At 60.7% G+C, this 18,775-nt stretch overlaps 1 protein-coding gene and 2 non-coding genes across 9 annotated transcripts in view; 2 read left to right on the top strand and 1 right to left on the bottom strand.

The window, feature by feature from the left end:
• The first annotated feature begins 330 nt into the window (after positions 1 to 330).
• Positions 331 to 403, top strand: TRNAV-CAC. The gene has a single exon. It is a non-coding gene; the product is annotated as a tRNA-Val (tRNA).
• A 198-nt stretch (positions 404 to 601) lies between these two features.
• On the bottom strand, positions 602 to 673 carry TRNAG-UCC. The gene has a single exon. It is a non-coding gene; the product is annotated as a tRNA-Gly (tRNA).
• A 264-nt stretch (positions 674 to 937) lies between these two features.
• The window catches only part of DPP9 (dipeptidyl peptidase 9), a 37,917-nt gene continuing 20,079 nt past the window's right edge, over positions 938 to 18,775 (top strand). For 2 of the 7 annotated variants that reach the window (XM_032883619.1, XM_032883615.1), the window contains exons 1-7: positions 5,942 to 6,085; positions 8,183 to 8,436; positions 12,592 to 12,704; positions 13,739 to 13,912; positions 13,996 to 14,164; positions 14,903 to 15,016; positions 17,663 to 17,791. In XM_032883619.1, the coding sequence (XP_032739510.1) occupies positions 6,018 to 6,085; positions 8,183 to 8,436; positions 12,592 to 12,704; positions 13,739 to 13,912; positions 13,996 to 14,164; positions 14,903 to 15,016; positions 17,663 to 17,791 (1,021 nt within the window). In that variant the 5' untranslated portion in view covers positions 5,942 to 6,017. Of the gene's footprint in view, positions 1,096 to 1,829; positions 1,849 to 2,089; positions 2,143 to 2,787; positions 2,817 to 4,343; positions 4,435 to 5,939; positions 6,086 to 8,182; positions 8,437 to 12,591; positions 12,705 to 13,738; positions 13,913 to 13,995; positions 14,165 to 14,902; positions 15,017 to 17,662; positions 17,792 to 18,775 lie in introns of those variants that run through there. The other 5 variants (XM_032883618.1, XM_032883616.1, XM_032883617.1 and 2 more) reach the window with 5 other exon arrangements.

Raw genomic sequence — 18,775 nt, 5'->3', positions numbered from 1 at the left:
CACTCTAATCCCGGGTTTGGGGTGGAGAGCTCGGGGCAGATTATTCAGCAATGGGACCCTAAATTCTTGCCTTTATCCTCCTGTCCTCCTCCTAGCTTAAAACAAAACAAAACAAAACAAAACAAAACCAAAAACCAGAAACAGAAACAAAAAAAACAGAGCTGGTCTGAGATGCTGACAACCCAGCGCTGCGTTCTGCGCGGCGCTCCGAGAGCATCTCCGGCAGACCAAGCGCGCGCCACCCCCGTCGGAGGGCCCGGGGCTCGGGAAGAGCCGGAATTCTCGAAACCGCGCGCTCTATCAAGGCCCCCGGGGTGTCACCCCGCGCAGGTTTCCGTAGTGTAGCGGTTATCACGTTCGCCTCACACGCGAAAGGTCCCCGGTTCGATCCCGGGCGGGAGCACCCTTGCGTTTTCCCTCGCTGTAGCATCGTAAAGCGGCGCCGATTATTCCTGTCCCGTGGTTTTTAGATTTCTCCTGTCGTTTTAAAAGTTACGTCAGGGTAATTGAAAAAAAAAAAAAAAAGGCTCCAATTGAGCGCTTTTAGTAGCAAAATTTTAGTACGTTACCGTAATGAAGTAGAAAAGTCAACTCTTTTGCTTGCGTTGGCCGGGAATCGAACCCGGGTCAACTGCTTGGAAGGCAGCTATGCTAACCACTATACCACCAACGCGCCGGTAGACCGTGTTTTTTCCAGACGGTATTAGTAGAAGTATTATGGGTATGGCTGGATGATACCAAATTGCACGGGGGTGTCCCTCTTCAGCGTCCTTCCCCACGCCAGAAGATGCCGCCCCAGGGAAATTCCAAGCCTCTGTCCTCCGGAGCCGCACAGGCGCGTCCCCCCCCCCAGCGCCGCGGGCCCCTTGGTACCGCCCGGGCGCGGGCCAATCGTAGGCCGCCGCCTGGGCAGCTCAACTTCCGGGTCAAAGGGGCCCGAGCCGCCGGCTCCCCCGTGTCCGCCGCTGCTGCTGTCCCCCGCGCCCGCCACTTCCGGGGCCGCAGTCCCGGGCATGGAGCCTCTAGTGTGAGGCCCCTCCGGCCCCGGGACGCCCTGACCAGCCCGGCCGCCACTCCGCGCCGGCCCCGAGCCCGGTGAGCAGCGCACGCGCGCCCCGTCCGGCCTCGGCCGCGACCCCGAACCCGCCATCGACCGGCCCCACCTCAGCCTTGACCGTGGACCCGCCATTGACCCGCCTCTCGGGTGCCCTCCGCCCCGGCCTCCCCGCACCCCGGCCCTGCCGCGGACCCGACTCCCCGTTCCAACAGCCCCCGCCTCGGTTTCCCCTCAGCCCGGGGCCCTCGTTAGCCCTTCTTCCCCTCCCGCCTGCTGCGGTGGCCGGGCCACCTCTCCGTCCCTCTCCGTCCCAGCCTCCCCGCTCGTCGGGTCCGCTGCCCAAGCCACCGGCTGCCGTCCCTTCCGGGAGTGGCCGCACCCGCCGCGCTCTCCTTGCCCGCAGGTTCTGGAGGTCCCCTCCCCAAGCAAACACACGTTCCCTGTAAGAGAGCAGAGGCCGCCTCCTGGACCTGCTTCCTGCCCGCACCGCCGCACCCCGCCCCAGCGCTGGGCCTCCCCCAGCCCACAGCCCGACAGGGGCCAGCCCCTAATCTCAGCCTCCCTCCCGGCCGCGTCCCGCCGCCCACCGTCTTCCCTCGCAGCTTTAGACCAGCCTTGACACTTCCCCATCCTTGCTGCAGCGGAACCATCAGAAAGGCCCCGTTCCCTTTGCCCCCCGACCGCTGGCGTTTTCCCGCCCGCCGGCGTTCTCCCGCCCGCCGTGAGGGAGTCACTTGTCTCGGTGGCAAGAACCAACGCGCTTTCCAGGAGCTGGGACTGAAGCCCTGGAGGTGTGCACTGCGGTGTAGTCCCTGGCTGATTCCCGGGAAAATTGGGCCAGGTGGGAGGTCTTTTCTCCCGACTTCGGCTCAGGGCGTGCAGACAGCACTGCCGGGCCGTGAGGCATCTCTAGAATCTGTTCAGGTAGAGAGGATTGGGCCCCTGGTCAGGACTCCCGCCTGCAGGGAGAGTGAGTTGATAGCCAGCCCCTCCATTAACCTGCTGCATTAATGACCCGTTGGTTCTGTCCAGGTCTGAGTCCCACGCCTGCGGCTGAAATGGAGGCTTTCTGGACCCTCTAGAAGGTCAGTTGTGCTGGGGTGGGGTGACTGTGATGGCTGGTGTGTGGGCTGGTGGGATTCATTTTCGTGCTCCAGGATACAGAAGGCTGCAGGAAGTGGTTTTCTACAACCCTGAGGTCATTGCCCTCCCAGGAGGTTGGCTGGGACCCAGGCCAGTGGCTGTGGCTTTGTGGGCCCTTGCTGGAGACTTTTCTTTCCATCCAGCATCTCCCTCCAGCGGCTACCCAGGAAGAACCCCCTGGAAGATTGTGGGAGAATCGGGGGAAATGCTGACGGCAGCCGGATGAGGTGGAGGTGTGGCTCTGTCCCCCCCACACCTAACCCAGGGCGTGCTGCCGGGATCTTGGCTCTGAAAGGAGCTTTGGTCCAATTCTCCCCGTGTTGGGATTTTCAGCGACCTGTTTCGTTGACAGGATTAGCTGACATCTAAATTCTGCCACATCTAGGATTTTACTTGAGCACTGAATTTTGACAGCAGCCCTTGGCATAGGTAATGTCTTCAGTAGCTGGGGAAATTGAGACACAATTTAACCGAGAGGTTAAACTTAACCTAAATTAACTGAGAGCTTAAGGTCACAGAAACCAGAAGTTGTAGAGCCAGGCTTTGAACCCCGATCTCTGACAACAGCAACCCCCTTTTGACCACAGGACTGCAAGTGAGACCAGTGCTGCTTAAGGTGACATTTGGCTTCATCTGTCCCCTCCAGTCTCAGTCCCAGAGTCATGTGCTGCTTTCTTCTTGAAGCATCAGGGCACCTGCCTACCAGGGGGCCTGCCTCCTCCTCGAGAAGGGGTTTGGTTGCTGACCAAACCAGGGCTCCCTTTGACTTCAGACAGCATTCAGGGAAGGACAGGGACTCGATAATTTGGCCAGAAATGCTTCGTGTGTGCCAGGCATGGTTCTGGGCTCAGGGAAATAGAGGAGACAGGACCGACGTAGGCCTGCTCCCCACACCCCCCAACCCCGGAGCTGACATCCGGGTGAAGAGTGCTCACTCTACTGGAGCCGGGGTTCAGCCTCAGCACCCACAGCCGTCTTTGCAGTGGGAAGTGGAGGCAAATGTCCTCTGTGCCCGGTGATGCTTACCCTCCCTGGCCTGCAAGCTGGTACCGTGCCTCCTGGTCATGACGCCTGGAAATGGCTCCTGGGAGCAGAACTGGCCCTGTTTGTGACCCACTGGGTTAGGGGAATCAGTTGACCCCTGAGAGACTCTGTATTCCGTAATCATTTGACTTACTGAGTCCCTAGGGTGTTGCACCATTGAGATCCATGAACTAAGTGGGAGGGAGCGAGGAGGTGACCCACACGTGCCGCGGTCGTAACATCTGACCCATCAGAGATTTACGCTAGTGCCTAGTGACGGCCAGAGGATCTTACTCAACTTTTCCCCCAAATAAAGAATGCAGAGTCCTCCTCCTTGGCACACTGAGGACCAGGTGTTGTGTGTGTGTGTTGGGTTAGCCACTTCATTTATTTTTTTAAAAGATTTTATTTATTTGACAGACAGAGATCACAAGCAGGCAGAGAGGCAGGTGGGGAGAGAGAGGAAGCAGGCTCCCCGCTGAGCAGAGTCCGATGCAGGGCAATCCCGGGACCCTGGGATCATGACCTGAGCCGAAGGCAGAAGCTTAACCCACGGAACCACCCAGGCACCCCATGGATTAGTGACTTTAGATCGGGTACCAGGAAAGACCTCGGAAGGGGTGAGACTGAGGCGTGGAGGAGAGGAGGGGCAGGTCATCCAGAAAGCAGGGGAGGGCACCGCAGGCAGCAGGACTAGCAAGAGCAAAGGCTCTAAGGTGAGAAAGCGTCCGAGTACATAGGGGAGAGTGAGGCCAGCGTGGCTGGAGATTGTGGTCAAGGGCAAAGGAAGGAGCTGAGGTCGGGAAAGCCATCAGAGAGTGGCCACAGCGGGGGACTAGGGGTGGGTCGGTTTCTGGTGAGCACCAAGGACGCAGTCCCTGGCGTCATTTGAAACCGGCCCCTTCTCAGGGACGTCTTGCCTTGGGAGGACTGCACCTGCGTGGCAGAAAAGATGCTGGTTTCTGGCAAATGCCAGACGCCCTCTCGAATTTCTGGGCAGGGCCTCATCAGAATGCCCTTGGCATTGGGTGTCCCCGGAGAAATGGGCAGGGGAGGAGGGCCGAGAGTGTGCATTCCCAGACTGCCTGGAGTTACAGCTCTGGGGTCTGTCTTCCCGCAGGCTCCCCCACCCTCCTGAGGTCAGCCGGGTGGTTGATGCGGAAGGTTAAGAAGCTCCGCCTGGACCACGAGAACACAGAAGGTTGGAGAAGGTGAGGGGTGTGGCCTCCGGAAGCCCTGATCTGCAAGCACGTTTCAGAGGTTCCCAAATTTCTGACGATGTCATAGGTCTGGGAAGACGCCCACCGTGGCCCACCACCCTTCCTTTCTGTGTTTCCCCAAGACTCTGGCTGTTTTGCTTGAGGAGGCCGTGTGGGCTGCTGTAGGGGTTTCTCAGCCGGTCACTGCTGTCACAGGGCCCAAGTCATTCTCTGTAGGGGGCTGAGCAGCACCCCTGCCCCCGACCCCCTCGATGTGAGCAGCACCCCAGACATTGCCTGTTGCCCCCTTGGGCAGGATCAGCCCCAGCTGGCCTGATGGTTAGGATGTGGGTTTTGGGTCCAACAGACATGGGGTCCCTTCTTCTTCCTTGTGGGGGTGACGTTGGGCAGGTCGTTTGACCTGAGCCTACTTTGCAGCCTCCCAAATGCGGCATGACCCCTGAGCTCAGTCGTCAAGGTTGTAGTGGGAAGTAGTTATAATTGGACCCGTGAGGCTCGGGCACTTGGTGAATCCCGTGCCTGGGGCCTTGCATGGGAGGAAAACCATAGCAAGTCCCCGCGGAGCGGGCCTGCCTCACCGTTGGTTTCTGCCCCTCCTGGATTCATTTCCTTTTAGCGAGTACAAGCCATGAGGCAGGAAGGGAATTCGAGAGGTTCTGGAAGACAAGGGTGATGCTGAGTACAGCAATTCGTTCCCCAGACGCAGGCTCCCAGTGTCCGGTGGGTAGTAGACACGTCAGGAGGTCAGTTAGCGATGGATACCTGAGTCCCCATTGTCGAGTGCAGCAGGTCCCCGGTGGGTACAGGCTGGGCTGCACGCGGAGTCTGTGTACGGCTGGTTGTGACTGCGGAAGGCCGACGTGGTGCCCGGGGCAACCCTGGTAGGCCAGAGGATGGCCTGCTGTTTCCGGGGAACCCCCACCTGCGGGGGCTCAGCGCGTGTCCCCAGGGCTGCTCGGGTATTTCCTTCGTGGAGCTAGGTAGGCCCCCGCCCCTCCCCTCCCCAGCGCCTGCCTTCCTTCCTGTCGCATCACTCTGCGGTCTGCTGAATGCTCCCAGCACCGAGAGTGCGCAGTTCCTTCTTGCTTTCTGACTGCTTTCCTGGTCTCGGCCCCTCCTGGGTCTCCGGTGGCTGCCCCGGGGCCGGGCTGGGGGCAGGGGGTGCGGTCCTGGCTCCTGGAGTGCCCACTTACGGTTGATAGGTCTCCGAACTCCCCTGGGGCCTTGCCGTCCCCGCACCGGAGCTCCCGGGCTGCGTGCTGGTGGCCCCGCGGTCCGCGAGGTATCCCGCTGACCCACAGAAGGAAGTGAGGTGGACCGGCCCGAGTGGCTTGGAATCCACTTTCATTTCCCCACCTGTGTAAACTCTTGAGTGGAGAAGCCCGGCACAGGCTGGCCTAGGAAGGGCGGCCTTTACTTAACCTCTTCCTCCTTCCGCACCTCCTCGGCAGTCTCTCTCTGCTCCTGGGGAGGAGGGAGGTGAGTGGAGGACCTGGGCGGAGTACCAAGCCTTGGCCTGTCTGGGAGCTCAGGCTGCCTGGTCGCAGCTAGAAGATTCCTAGAAGTTTCTCCCGATGTTTCATTTCATTTCTCATCTCCTGGATCATATTTTTGCTCCTTGGGCTCTCTGCAGTGATCGGAGGCAAGATCTTTTTTTTTATTGTTCTTCGCTATGGAGATTAGCCCTGTGATTGTGTGAGTGCCCCTGCCAGGCCCTTAGCTTATGGGGTCCCCTGTGGGAGCCCTGGAGGCTGTGATCTGTTTTTCTGCTGTGAGCAAGGCTTGGATTGTGGAAGCAGTTTCGGGGCTGGGGTGGGGGGCCGGGCCGGTGAGAGGAGTCCCCTGGCCCGGTTTTCCGGGCTTGCTGCCAATAGTGCTTGGGGCCGTCTGGGTTCCAGAGTGCTCAGCCCGTCCTGGCCCCTGCCTAGCACTCCCCGTGCCCCGCACCGCTCTAGCACCACATTTGATCCTCGGGGAGTCTCCTGTCTTCCCTGGCTCTCCTTATTTGACCCGAGGGCCCTGAAAGCTCCAATGACCTGTGATCTGTGTTTTCAAAGCCACCGTAGGAAGTACTGGACTGAATGTGCTTTTTCGTGGCTCGGAGGCAAGAAGCCCCGGCTTGCTCTGCTGCCCCCACCCCAGCCCTGGCTGGGTCACGGAGGTTGGAGCAAGGGAGGCATTTCCGCCTCTCCTCTGATATAGGGTCGGCCTGGAAAGGGGACTCTGAAAATCCGGCCCACAGAGGCCACGCTCAGAAGTGTCTCTCTCCTGCTCCCTCTTGTGGTAGGAGACAGGGGTCTTTCTCCTGTGATGGTGACTCTGGGCCAGGGTTGGGGGGGGGGCGGTGGCGGACGCTTCCTGGCAGGGGGCGAGGCCTTCTGGGAACTGGAGGGCACCCGTGTGAAGGGGGGCACAGCTCTGCCTGGTGCCTCTCTAAAAGCGCTTGACTTGTGCTGTCCCTGCCCAGGGTCTGGCAGTAGCAACTCCCACTTCCGGCCAGGGAACCCCAAACTCTGCCCGCCAAGCAAAGCTGCTAATCCTGGAACACGTGGAGACCCAGCATCCAGCAAGGCTTTCGACCATTCCATGGCCATGGAGGAAAGGGAGGCCGCCCTGCTCACTTTGGCCTCTCTGGAGACCCAGCTCTTCCAGAACCGGGTCACCGGCTGTGTTTAGATTTCCCTAAGACAAATATTTGCCTGGCCAGGCCAGTCCGGTCAAGAAATGTGCTCAGCAACAAGGGTGGGAGAAGGGAGGGAGGGCGCCTTGGCCCCAGCTGCTCAGGGAGCTGGAGGAGAGAGGGGCAGGACATCCATCCCCTCACCTGGGTTCGCGTATTCCCTGCTCACAGCTACCTGTTTCCCTAAGCCCCTCCGGTGGGGCACGAGAGTTTGCCATGCCGGACCCCCAGTGGGCTGGCGCGGGTGACAGGCTTTACCGGTCAATTCTTTATGCTCAGTCCTCTGCACGTGAGTGTTTCCCAGCAGGCTTAATGCAAGAGAGTCCTTCCACGGCCCTCTGTGGAATGCCTGCTGGGATCCAGACCCTCGTGCGGACTTTAGGGACACTCCTGTGAATGGGACAAAAGATCAACAACCAACCATTATGACAGATGCCCTGAGGGCAGGGGTAACAGAGTTGGGGTGCGATGTGTGAAAGACGATGGGAGAGACCAGCTTTGGCACAGGTGGTCTTCAAAGGTTTCTGAGGACCTGAGAGATGTTTACCCTGAGATCTGATTAGAAGTTAGTCAAGCAAAGAGAGGAGAAAAGTGTTCTGGGCAGAAGTGGCACACGTAAAGGCCCTGGAGTAGGAAGGGGTCTGTCCTGTTTGCGGAGCAGAGGCAAGGCTGTTTTGGCTGGAGGACTAATAAAGGGGGTTGAGGTTTGAGAGGCTGGCAGGGGTCAGAGGGCAGAGAGCCTTGAAGCCCGTGACAAGGACTGGTTTTTACCCCAGGGGCCGTGGTAAAACCGAGGAAGAACTTTAAGTGATGGGATCAGATTTGCATTGAATGTGTTGGGTCTGTTACAATCAGAGGTGACTGTGACTTGGATCTTAGAAGCGTTTGTGGTCGCTGGAAAGAGACAGAATAATTTGGGACATATTTAGGGGGGCTGGGCAAGTGGTACACAGGTGGGGCTTGTCTTGGGCGGGTGGCCAGGAGTGTCTGATGAGGGGCCAGCTCGTAAGCGAAACTTGCATATCACCCTCTTCCCACCCTGTCCCCTCCTGCTTCTAGCTTCTCGCTGAATTCTGAGGGGACAGAGAGGATGGCCACCGGGGCACCGGTGTCTGACCGGGGTGACACGGTCGAGATGGAGGACCCAGCATCCCGCTTCCAGGTGCAGAAGCATTCGTGGGACGGGCTCCGGAACATCATCCACGGCAGCCGCAAGAACTCGGGCCTCATCGTCAACAAGGCCCCGCATGACTTCCAGTTCGTGCAGAAGACAGACGAGTCGAGTCCACACTCCCACCGCCTCTACTACCTAGGTAAGCCCTCCGTTTACGGTGAAGATCTGGTACAGGGTGCCCGCGGGGTCAGGTGTGAGGGGAGTGGAGCAGGGGCTGGACCGCTGTTGCAGCAGTGCTGTGGTTAGGCCTTGGATGTGGCTCTGAGCCCCTGAGGTTGTCTCCGGTTCCAGCTGGCCGGGTCGGGCCAGTGAACGACTCCTAGCGGTGGGGTCACCAGTAAGTCCAGTGTGCACTTGCCATGGGCCGGGGTGCTAAGAGGGGCCCTGAGGCTCAAAGCAGGGTGCCATGGTTGTGTCCTGTGCGTGCCGCAAGCTAACAACAGAGGGTGGCCGGCCATGTGGTTGACACCCCGCCCTATATACTGGCACAAGCACACAGACTGCTAGTGACGTCCTCGCTGGGCGTGTACCCTGGCCGCTGACACCCTTGTCGGGTGTGTGCCCCAGCTGCGGCCCTTTGCACACCACCTGTGATCATTGGCGGGTTTGTGTTCCCCGCCAGCGGGGTAAGAGCTTCAGGGCACCAGGGAGGCCTCGCGCTGGCCTGGCTCCCGGCAGGGTTTGGGTGAGGTGTGGCACACGGTCGTGAATGCAGCTTCCTCCGCCTGGGGCCAACCCTGGCTGAGGGCGCTGGCAGTGACCGCCATGGGTGCCTCCCAGCTCTCCCCTTCCTGGAGTGGACGCAGCCCCTCTTCTTAGGGAGGCATGTGGAGGCCACACGGTGGTCTGGTGGGCGCAGAGTTTGGAAAGGAGGGATCTAGAACAGGGCTCAGCGAGTGATGGCTGTCCAGGGGTTGTGTGGCTCCCAGAGTCGAAGACGGGCAAGTTACAGGAAAGGGCTTGCCTGCTCTGGCCTGGGAGCCGCCCATGGGGCGGGTTTCACACGTCATTACCTGAGGGGGCGTGGCTCCTGAGGTCTCGCGGAGCCAGGTCTCATGGGCTGCAATGGTTGCTGCTTCTGTGCTGGAGACCGGGAGCCCAAAATCAGTTTTTCGGGGCCCAAATCAAGGTGTGTGGAAGGCCACACCGTGCTCCCTCCAGGGGCTGGGGGACGATCAGTTCCTTGCCTCTTCTGAGCTGTGGAGGCTCCCGCGCTCCTTGGCCTGTGGCTGCACTGCTGTCGTCTTGGCCGCTGGGCTCTGAAAACCCCCCAGCTCCCTTCTGGGGACTCATGACCCCATGTCAGGCCCAGCTGGGTCGTCCAGGCCGCTCTGCCCAGCTCGGACCCTCCGCTTCATCCCGTCTGTGGGGTCCCTCTTGCCAAAGGATGTAACATAGTCACAGGTTCTGGCGATGAGGACTGGAGCACTTGGGGGCCGTTGTGGAGCCAACCGCAGAGCTGCTGAAAGGGGCAGAAGCCCTCTGAGCTAGGTTGAGCCACGGGGGCACCTCAAAGGAAGAACACGGGGAGTGCCAGGGAGCCCCCACCCTGGGCCTTGTGTCCTGGCCCCGAGAACCTTGGAGCCGCATGGGGCCCGGGCATCTGCTCGGCACATGCTCCTCTCCACACACGGCCCTTGCTGCCTGCTTGCCTCCTGCTGGGCTGCAGCCACCAGCAGAGACAGATGAGCTCCTTCTGAACGTTGAGGGGAGGGAACCGATGGGTTCAGCATAGAGCAGACTGTCTGCAGTCCATGTGTGCGTGTCGGGGGGGGTTGGGGTGAGTGGGTCCCCGCAGATTGCGGGAGGACTGCCACACTGGGTGCGGGCAGCTCGAGACGAGGGCTGTGGGCTTGGCTGAGACCCCAGAACCTTCCTAGGACATCTTGGAGCCATCCTGCCTCTTTCAGGTGACATTGGTCACCCGTCCGTGTCCCTCAGTACCTTCAGGGTGCCCTGAGGCACGCAGCCTGCCCCCTGTGCTGCCCCTGGCAGCCCCTGCCTCCTCAGCAGGCACCGGCTCGGCGTTCTGTGTGGAGCCAGCCGGCCCGGGCTCTGGGAAGGCTCTTCCAGGCGTGTGTGATGGAGTCCAACGCAAAGGAAATGAACAGAGGACTTCTGTCGCCAGGAAGATGGGATGGTGGTGGTTCCCCTGCTCCACATGGGTCAGCTAGTCCCCCTGCAAATGGTGTCTCGTGTAGGACAGAGGACTCAGGGACAGCTCAGGAAGTCCCTGAGAAGGAAGAGAGGCCTCTCGTGTCCTTGTGACCTAGAGGAGAGCCCGGGTGCAGCGTGAGTCATGTGTCCATCAGGCTGGTTCCCGAGGCCACAGGGCACGGTGACGGAAATGTGCTTGTATGGCCCCGGGCCACCCGCCACCCCGGTGGTTGTTGGGGGCCGGGACCCTGTCGGGCAGGGCCAGCAGAAGTCAGACCCGAGGTTTGTACACCCAGTGTCACCGTTACGACACACGAAATGTGCTGGCATGTGCCATTTGGTGCCATCACTTATTAAGCCACTGGGCAGAGGCGGTGGCTCCGATGTCCTTGGCAAGGCCGCACTGTTGACTTCCTGTTTGGACGGCTCTGGCTCTCCCCGAGAGCCCCGGGGGCAGGAGGTGTCTAGAGCTCCTGCTGCTGGTTGCTGACAGCCAGCTGCTGCCTCCCAGCCTTGCACGCTGCTCCGGGACCACTCTCTCTCATGAGGTCTAATTCACGGGGCCTAAAGCTCACTCTTTTAAAAGCGGACTACTCAGTGGTTTCTCGTACCGTCACCACTGCCTAATTCCAGAACATTCCATCACCCCAGAAAGAGACTTGGGACCCGTGAGGCATCACTCCCCTCCCCCTGCCCATCTCCTGCAACCATGAGTCCAAGTCCTGCCTCCCCGGAGTTGCCTGTTCTGGGCAGTGCACACAAACGGGGTCCCGCAGTGCGTGATTCTCGTCCCCACTAGTCGTGCGAACTGGAGAGGGAAGGACGCCTCGTGGGCAGCCTGGATGGGTGACATCACGCACCTGCGCCTCCAGCTGGGGATGGGGGAAGGGGACCATCCAGTGTCCGGGGCCCCTCGATGGGGGATCGCGAGCATTGCCCACCCACACGTCTGCATAACCTCTGCATCTTCCCTGAATTGGTTTCCAAAGGAAGTTGTATTGATCTTGTACTTTCCCTTCAATACGTTCTTTCTCCGATTATACTTCACGTGCCAGTTGTGTCAGGAGTGGGGATGCCACGCGGCTTGCCGCGTGGAGGAGCTGCTGTCGAGCTCACCGTCACGGGAGCAGACGTCATTGGTCAGGCTCTGGCCCTGGGGGCGCCGAGCTTGGGACTTCCCTGGCCCCCACTCGGGAGCACGAGAGCATGGGCGAGGTGGCGGTCCTGAAGAGAGGCTGGCCTTACGTGGCCTTCCTCCCGTTCCTGTTCGCCGTGAACGACAGCCCTCCGTCCTCCGTCATCTCCCTCGAGTCAGCAACGCTACCAGCTGGGAAATGGGCCGCCTTTTATTTGCCACTAAGGATACGACAGCACGTGTGTCAACAAGACACACCTGAGAGAGGGAGGACCTCGAGACACGGCCACTTACTGGCGAAGTAGGCCCAGTCCTCTCCTGAGTGACACGTCTTGGGCACCGTGTGTGACTCTCGGGCACCGTGTGACGGCGTTGTTCCCCGCTTGCTGCATTCGTGCAGAATCTTTGCTAGGCAGCTCCTGTCCTCGTGTCCGAGGTTGGGTCAGGTCCGTGGGTGGTGTCTGGGGACATCTGTGGTTTTCCCCACCGAGGTGCACCCGATGAGGCGCGGGTGGGGCTGGAGGGGCTGCTCGGCGCCCCCCGGAGAGCACCCTGCCCCGCGGCCGTGGAGAGAGGCACTGGTCAGATGCACGTTTCCCAGCTCCCCAGTGCGCGCGTGCTGTCCCTCTAACCTGCGCCGGCTCTCGGCCCCCCACAAAAGCCTTTCATGGAGGAGGACACCCGAGACCGCAGCCTCGCCCTTGAGAGCCCGGGTCCACGGGCCCCGATTCTGTTCTCTGGCACACTGCTGCCTCAGTAACTCCGCACGGGGTCCTCGCGCAGATGTCTCAGAGGCAGAAGACCCGTCACTGTCACGAACATACTTGCATCCGGGGTCGGAAGGTCGGCGGGGAGGGCTGTGCCGCCGGGAAGCGCCAGAGGAGGTCAAAGCGGAACCAGCTGGGCCCAGCCATGGGGAGCCAGGGCCCTGGCCCAAGACCCTCTTCTTGTGCTGGGCAAGGTCCCCCATTCTGGTTTTTCTCCTCCCACCCCCTCCCCAAGGGATGCCTTATGGCAGCCGCGAGAACTCGCTCCTCTACTCAGAGATTCCCAGGAAGGTCCGGAAAGAGGCCCTGCTGCTCCTGTCCTGGAAGCAGATGCTGGATCACTTCCAGGTAAGCTGCCCTGGGCCCCGCCTGTCATTTCCACGGGCCTTGTGGGGGGCAGTCTGCCTGGCAGTTGGAGGGGGGTGGTGGTGGGTGGGGGGCTGCCTGACGGCTGGGGCAGACTCCTCCCGGCACGCCGCAGGCCCAGAGCGGGCACTTCCATAAGCGCTCTTACCAGAAGCTTCTCTTCCTTTTCCAGGCCTCACCAAAGACTGAGGTCCTTTAACTGGGCTAATAATTAACATCATCCGCAGGCAGTCGGCTGGCTTAGGGGGTGGGGAGATGGCTGGAGAGTGCTGCAGCCGGCTTTGTGTCCAGGGAGGTTGACTTCTTTCTGGTCGGGAAAGCAGCGTGATGGCCCGGGGTGGTGGGCGGGCGGAGGTGCAGTTTGGGTTTCTCTGCGCCCACACGGCAGCTCTCTCTCGTGCTGTCCCTGGTCCGCCCCAGGCCGGCCAAGCGCGGGCTCGTCGTGCTCTGGCTTCTGCTTTTCAGAGACGCGTTTCTGGGCGTCAGCGTTCCTCACGCCTCCCCATTGTGTTCAAATTCTCAGGGAGGCTGCGTGGTGTCCGCAGTAGTCTATTTCCCTAGGCCTCCCAGGCTTAGGTGTATCGGGGGGGCAGGGGTCCTGGATTTGCCCTGCTCTCTAACCGCAGGTTCTGGCTGGACAGGATGTTGGTGTGGGCAGGAGGGAGTGGGTCTGTGGGCTTGGCACTGGGGACCAGGAAACAGTACCCCTTGGGTAGCCCTCCATGCCAGTGGGTGGGGAGAGCTCTGTCTGTCTTGGAGAGGCTCTGGGGACAGACATGGGCAGAGGAATCCTAGAGATGGGCGCAGAGAGGAGGAAGTCTCCAGTGCGCCCAGAAGTCAGTCTACCTCGTCACCCCACGCCTGCTGCGTGCCCTCGTGGCCTCCGGGTTTGGGCCCTCTCTGGTGTGAACCGCAGGCAGATTGGCAGACTCCTCCCAGGAATGCCCCAGCCGGAGGATCTACGGCCAGGATGCTGGGTCCCTGGCTGACGCAGCGCTGTCCCTGTATGTCCCCAGGCCACGCCCCACCACGGGGTCTACTCTCGGGAGGAGGAGCTCCTCCGGGAGCGGAAGCGCCTGGGGGTCTTCGGTATCACTTCCTACGACTTCCACAGCGAGAGCGGCCTCTTCCTCTTCCAGGCCAGCAACAGCCTCTTCCACTGCCGGGACGGGGGCAAGAACGGCTTCATGGTGAGCCCTGGCCACTGGTCGCAGGCGGGGTCAGGGGGCTGGGCAACCTCCTGTTCCCCTGAGCCAGCCCTCTGTGTCCCCAGGTGTCCCCCATGAAGCCCCTGGAAATCAAGACCCAATGCACCGGGCCCCGGATGGACCCTAAGATCTGCCCTGCCGACCCCGCCTTCTTCTCCTTCATCAACAGCAATGACCTGTGGGTGGCCAACATCGAGACGGGCGAGGAGCGGCGGCTGACCTTCTGCCACAGAGGTGAGGCCAGGAGTGGGGGGGGCGCGCTCCTGGCCAGGGTGGGGGAGGAGTCAGGGACCCAGAGCACCCGTGTGGATGGCCGTCATGGCCACCGGCACAGCTCCTAGAGCGGCCCCTGTTCCCATCCATCATTCCCGTGCCCCAAGCAACATGGACCCTGTCAGCCCGGTTCGCCCGCCTGTGTGGTCTGCTGTGGCCCGCTCTGGCCCCATGGGAAGCCCGCCTGCTTGGCTTGTGGCTTCCTCTGGCGCAGTCGGTCCCAGTGGCCTGTGACCCCCACCAGGCACTGGTTCTGCCTCTCTGCTCATGCGGGCCCTCCTGCCTCCTGCCTCCCGGTCCGGCTCAGACCTCACGTGCTCCCTGGATTTTCCCCTCACCCCATGCTCCCCAGGAGTGACCTCATCCTCCAGCACACATGTGTGGGGCTCTGTGCTGGCTGTGGCCTCCAGTCACGTGGCCCCTCTCCTGCCCCCACAGCCCCAGCGCCCTCTCTCTAAACCGAAGCTGCTCAGCCCAGGCAGCTTGGACACTGGTCACATCCAGAGACGTTAGCTGTCCCAGCTGGTTGAGGATGCTTCTGGAATGGAGCAGGTGGGGGCTGGGGATGCTGGTCAACCCCTCAGTGCAGCTGACGCCCTCACCTGTAGGATGTTCTGGCCCCCAATGTCCACGGTGCTTGGGGGCAAAGGCCTGCTCTGCCCTATGTTCCTTACCCCATGTGGCTCCCTCCCCGTGCAGGCTCGCCCAGCGTCCTCGATGACCCCAGGTCTGCAGGCGTGGCCACTTTTGTCATCCAGGAAGAATTTGACCGGTTCACTGGCTACTGGTGGTGCCCTGCGGCCTCCTGGGAGGGTAGGCACCTACTTCCCTGTCTGCCTGCTTCTCTGTTCTCTGCTCTTGTCGCCTAAAACAAACCTTAGCTGCCTTCCTAGCAGTGTTAGCATCCCAGGCCATTTGCACTGCTCTGATATGACCCCACGGCCCCGAGTGGCTCATCACCTTGGGATAGGATTTGACATTTGAATTTGGGGGCATTGCAGTCTGCACACGGGGGACTAGCATGACAGTAATTGTCCCTGGGGCATGGATGGGCCACCATAGGTTTAAATTAGTTCTACATGGACAGACCCTTCGGTTGTTTCAAGGTTTTGGTTTTTCTTTTGCTTTGTGTTCTAAACAGCACCACAATGAACATCTTGGTATATCTCTCCTGACCTTCTGGGAGGTTCTCAGTGGTTCTTAACCAGGCACAGTTCTGCTCCCAGGAGACGCTGGGTGGCGTCTGGGGACGTTTGTCATTGTCCCGCCCGGGGGCTGCGGGTTTCGTTCGAGTAGAGAGGGCCCGGGGCTGCTGCTCAGCGTCCTACAGTGGCCAGCTCAGCCCTGCCCATTGAGACTGACCTGGGCCCCGATGTCAGCTGCGCCGAGGATCCGAGATCCCACCAGTGAGAGAGGTCCAGCAGTGAGAGAGCTGAGCCCAAGCTGCACGCAGCCTCAGTCTTGATGGGTTTTGCCAGAAGCTTCTGGAGGAAGCCAGATCACGGGTCCTAGTGTCTCTCTTTCTCTGTCCACGCACTGTGGGGCTGTCTCGCTACTGGTATTCAGTCAAGCAAGACCCATCTTCTGAGGGTGGGGGACCTGTTTCTGGGATGTGTGCCAGTAGCATCAGAACCGGGAGTACTGCTGATTGACTTCTCCGTGGCCTTGGAGCCTCAGGGAGGTTCAGCAGGGCGCACGGCCGTGACAGAGCCCTGTCCGCCACACTCTGCTGCCCTGGGTCCAGCTCACCTCATCCTTACACTGACTGAAAAGGAAGACTTCATAGTCCTAAGCGTCAGTAGAAGCAAGACACTGAATCCTGTGCTGGAAAGCAGCCACCACCATGCAAAGTGAAGTCGGCTCCCAGGAAAAGGAGGGGTCGCTGGCGTCAGAGAGGCACCAGAGGTGCGCAGAGACCGCAGGGAGCCAGGCGGGCTCGCCCCTAACGGGGCCAACGCCATGCCCTCCCCTTCTGCCCGGCCCGCGGTCGTCACACGCCTCTGTGGCCTGTGTCTCTGGAACAAGGGCCCTGTGATTGGTCATTCAGCCCGTGACTCCCTCCGGGCCGGAAGCCTGGTACTGCTTTCTCCTGGGCAGTGAGACGAGGGCACTGGCTGAGAGCAGGCTGTCTCCCTCGCGCTCCTGTCACCAGGGCCATCCGGGCCACTGTGGCATGTTGAGCTCTACCTGACATGTCACTCGAGTTCAACGTCCTGTGACAACCATGCAGGACGGCCCCTAGCTGAGATCCAGTGGCCTCGATGGTCACACAGGTCCTCTCTCTGCTCTGCTGGTGGAGCTCAAAAACGCTTTTGAGGGAGCCCCCCAAATGCTATAGCCATCAGCCCCCCCGGTGTGTCCCTCTGCCAGACCCCACAGCCACGGTCACCCCCGTTCTCTCTTACTTGGAGGAACAGGGCTTTTCTTAGGCCATGGCAACACAAGAGTGCCTGAGCTTGAGGGCCAGGAATCCTCCCTGCGGAGTGGACAAAGAAGTCCTGGGCGCTGGCTTTGAGCGGCTGTTCCCAAACCATGTGTCCTCAAGCCAGCCCTGCAGCCCCTCTGGGGCTCCACTGGGTGGGGCTGGGCCACTGGTTCTGGAGGCATCGCTGGTCCACCCGCCGGGAGTTGTAGGTGAGGGTACCGGAAACTGTAGACGGGGACCCTTTGCCGCAGTCTCGAAAGGAATGGCCACGGGCTCCCTCCCCGTCACGTCAGCTCCCAGGCCTGCATTCCAGTTGGAGCTGTCACTACCCAGTGATGCATGTGCTTCTTGTCGTGGTTTTTATCCTAAGCCTCTGGAGCTGTGCCCCACGTGCTGCCCTGCGCGGGCCACCGGAGCAAAGCCCCACAGCTGGGCTAGCTCAGCAACAGCCTTTACTGTCGTGGTCCTGGAGGCGGGGGCTGGGAGTCAGGGCATGGGCAGGGCTGGCTGCTCCGGAGGCCTCCCTGCTTGGTGAGCACATGGCTGTCTTCTCCCCGCGTCCCTACATGCTGGTCCCTCTGCGTGCGTGTCTGTGGCCTCATCCCTTGTTACGAGGTCACCAGTCCCGTTGGTTCAGGGCCATCCTGACGACCTCATCTTAACTTGGTCGCCTCTCTAAAGCCCTGTCCCCAAGTCGAGCCGCATTCTGAGTTTCTGGGGGCTCCCAGCACAGGACTTCATTGCGGACGTGGTTCAGCCTTTAAGACCTCTGTAGGGCCACCTCCCATGACACTGTGTGCTGGTACCGGCTCCCTTGTCATCCCCCTTGTCAGGGTCAGGAAATGGGCTCCTGGAGGAGATGTGACAGGAGTTATGGTCTAGTAAGCCGGGGACCCAGAGTCCTAGCCCTAAACCTCATGGTCTCGGTCTGGGCCCTGCCGTGGTGGAGCTGAGCGGCCCGAGGGTGGAGGAGAAGGGCGGGGGCGGCAGCCACGGTGCGGGGCACCCCAGCAGCCTCTGCTACCCCTTCCCAGGTTCAGATGGTGGCAAGACGCTCCGGATCCTGTACGAGGAGGTTGATGAGTCCGAGGTGGAGATCATCCACGTGCCTTCACCCGCACTAGAAGAAAGGAAGACAGACTCCTACCGATACCCCAGGACAGGTGAGGGCGTGGGGCAGCGGTCTGAGCCTTGCAGAGGAGGCATGCCCCGACCGGGACACCCCATGGGACCCAGAGAAGCAGGCAGGGGTCGAGAACGATGGCAGGACCAGGGCCACAATGGATGGTACCTGCTCTCTCCCTCGGGGCTCAGGAGACCGGGGGGTAGGAGGGCGGGGGGCGTGGTGCAGGCCCCATCCAAGGTCAGGTCAGACCCTTGTCACATCCTGAGAACACAGATTCAAGTCTGCCCTGTTTCTCAAGAGGCCAAAAATCTCAATTTCTCCAGGAAACAGCCTACCCCTTAAACATTCTTTGAATTCTTTAAAAATACTTAGTGATTTGCACACAGCACATACACAGGCCAGGTTCAGGTTGGTTTTGACCTCCCTGGAAGCATGTGGCAAGCACTTGTTACGTGTTGTGCCTGATAGAGCCTTCCAGTGGTGTCTGCAACCCCTGCTGTAAGTGGGAGACGGCAGCTTCCCCGCGCCCCCTCCCACCACGGGGCCGACGGGAGAGCTGACACTCAGACGCCTCTGGCCAGGTGCTGGGGCTTTGCAGGCCAGACTTGGGACTGGCCGCAGAAACCGCTGGAGCCTGGCCCCAGCGCACCTCTGGAAAGTGCTGTTTGGTCATCCCAACCAGTTAGTCACCTGCCTCCCGACAGCTCATGGGGGACAGGCCACATTACTGCATCATTGATGGTTCCGTTGTGGTTGTGTCCTGTCTCGGCCACCAATTGTCAAGCTCTCCGAGGCAGGGAGGCGTGCTCCTTATGTCCCTGTCCCCGCACTACCTGCCTTTCCCACCCTTGCATAGGCTCATGTTCTTAAAGTGGAAAACCAGTTGTCACAGCGCTATTGGGAACAAGGTCCAGGTCCAAAGTCAGAGGGACCTGCCTAAGGGACTTTGTGCCTGGACGAGAGGGGTGACTCACGCACCCACGTAGGGACCTTTGGATACCCAGTCCCTCTCTACCCCTCC

The sequence above is a fragment of the Lontra canadensis genome, unplaced genomic scaffold (genome assembly GCF_010015895.1).
Source record: "Lontra canadensis isolate GAN:19392208 unplaced genomic scaffold, GSC_riverotter_1.0 scaffold88, whole genome shotgun sequence".
In the NCBI taxonomy this organism is placed as follows: domain Eukaryota; kingdom Metazoa; phylum Chordata; class Mammalia; order Carnivora; family Mustelidae; genus Lontra; species Lontra canadensis.
The sequence above is the reverse complement of the archived record's forward strand: the minus strand, read 5'-3'. Positions and strand labels throughout refer to the sequence as shown.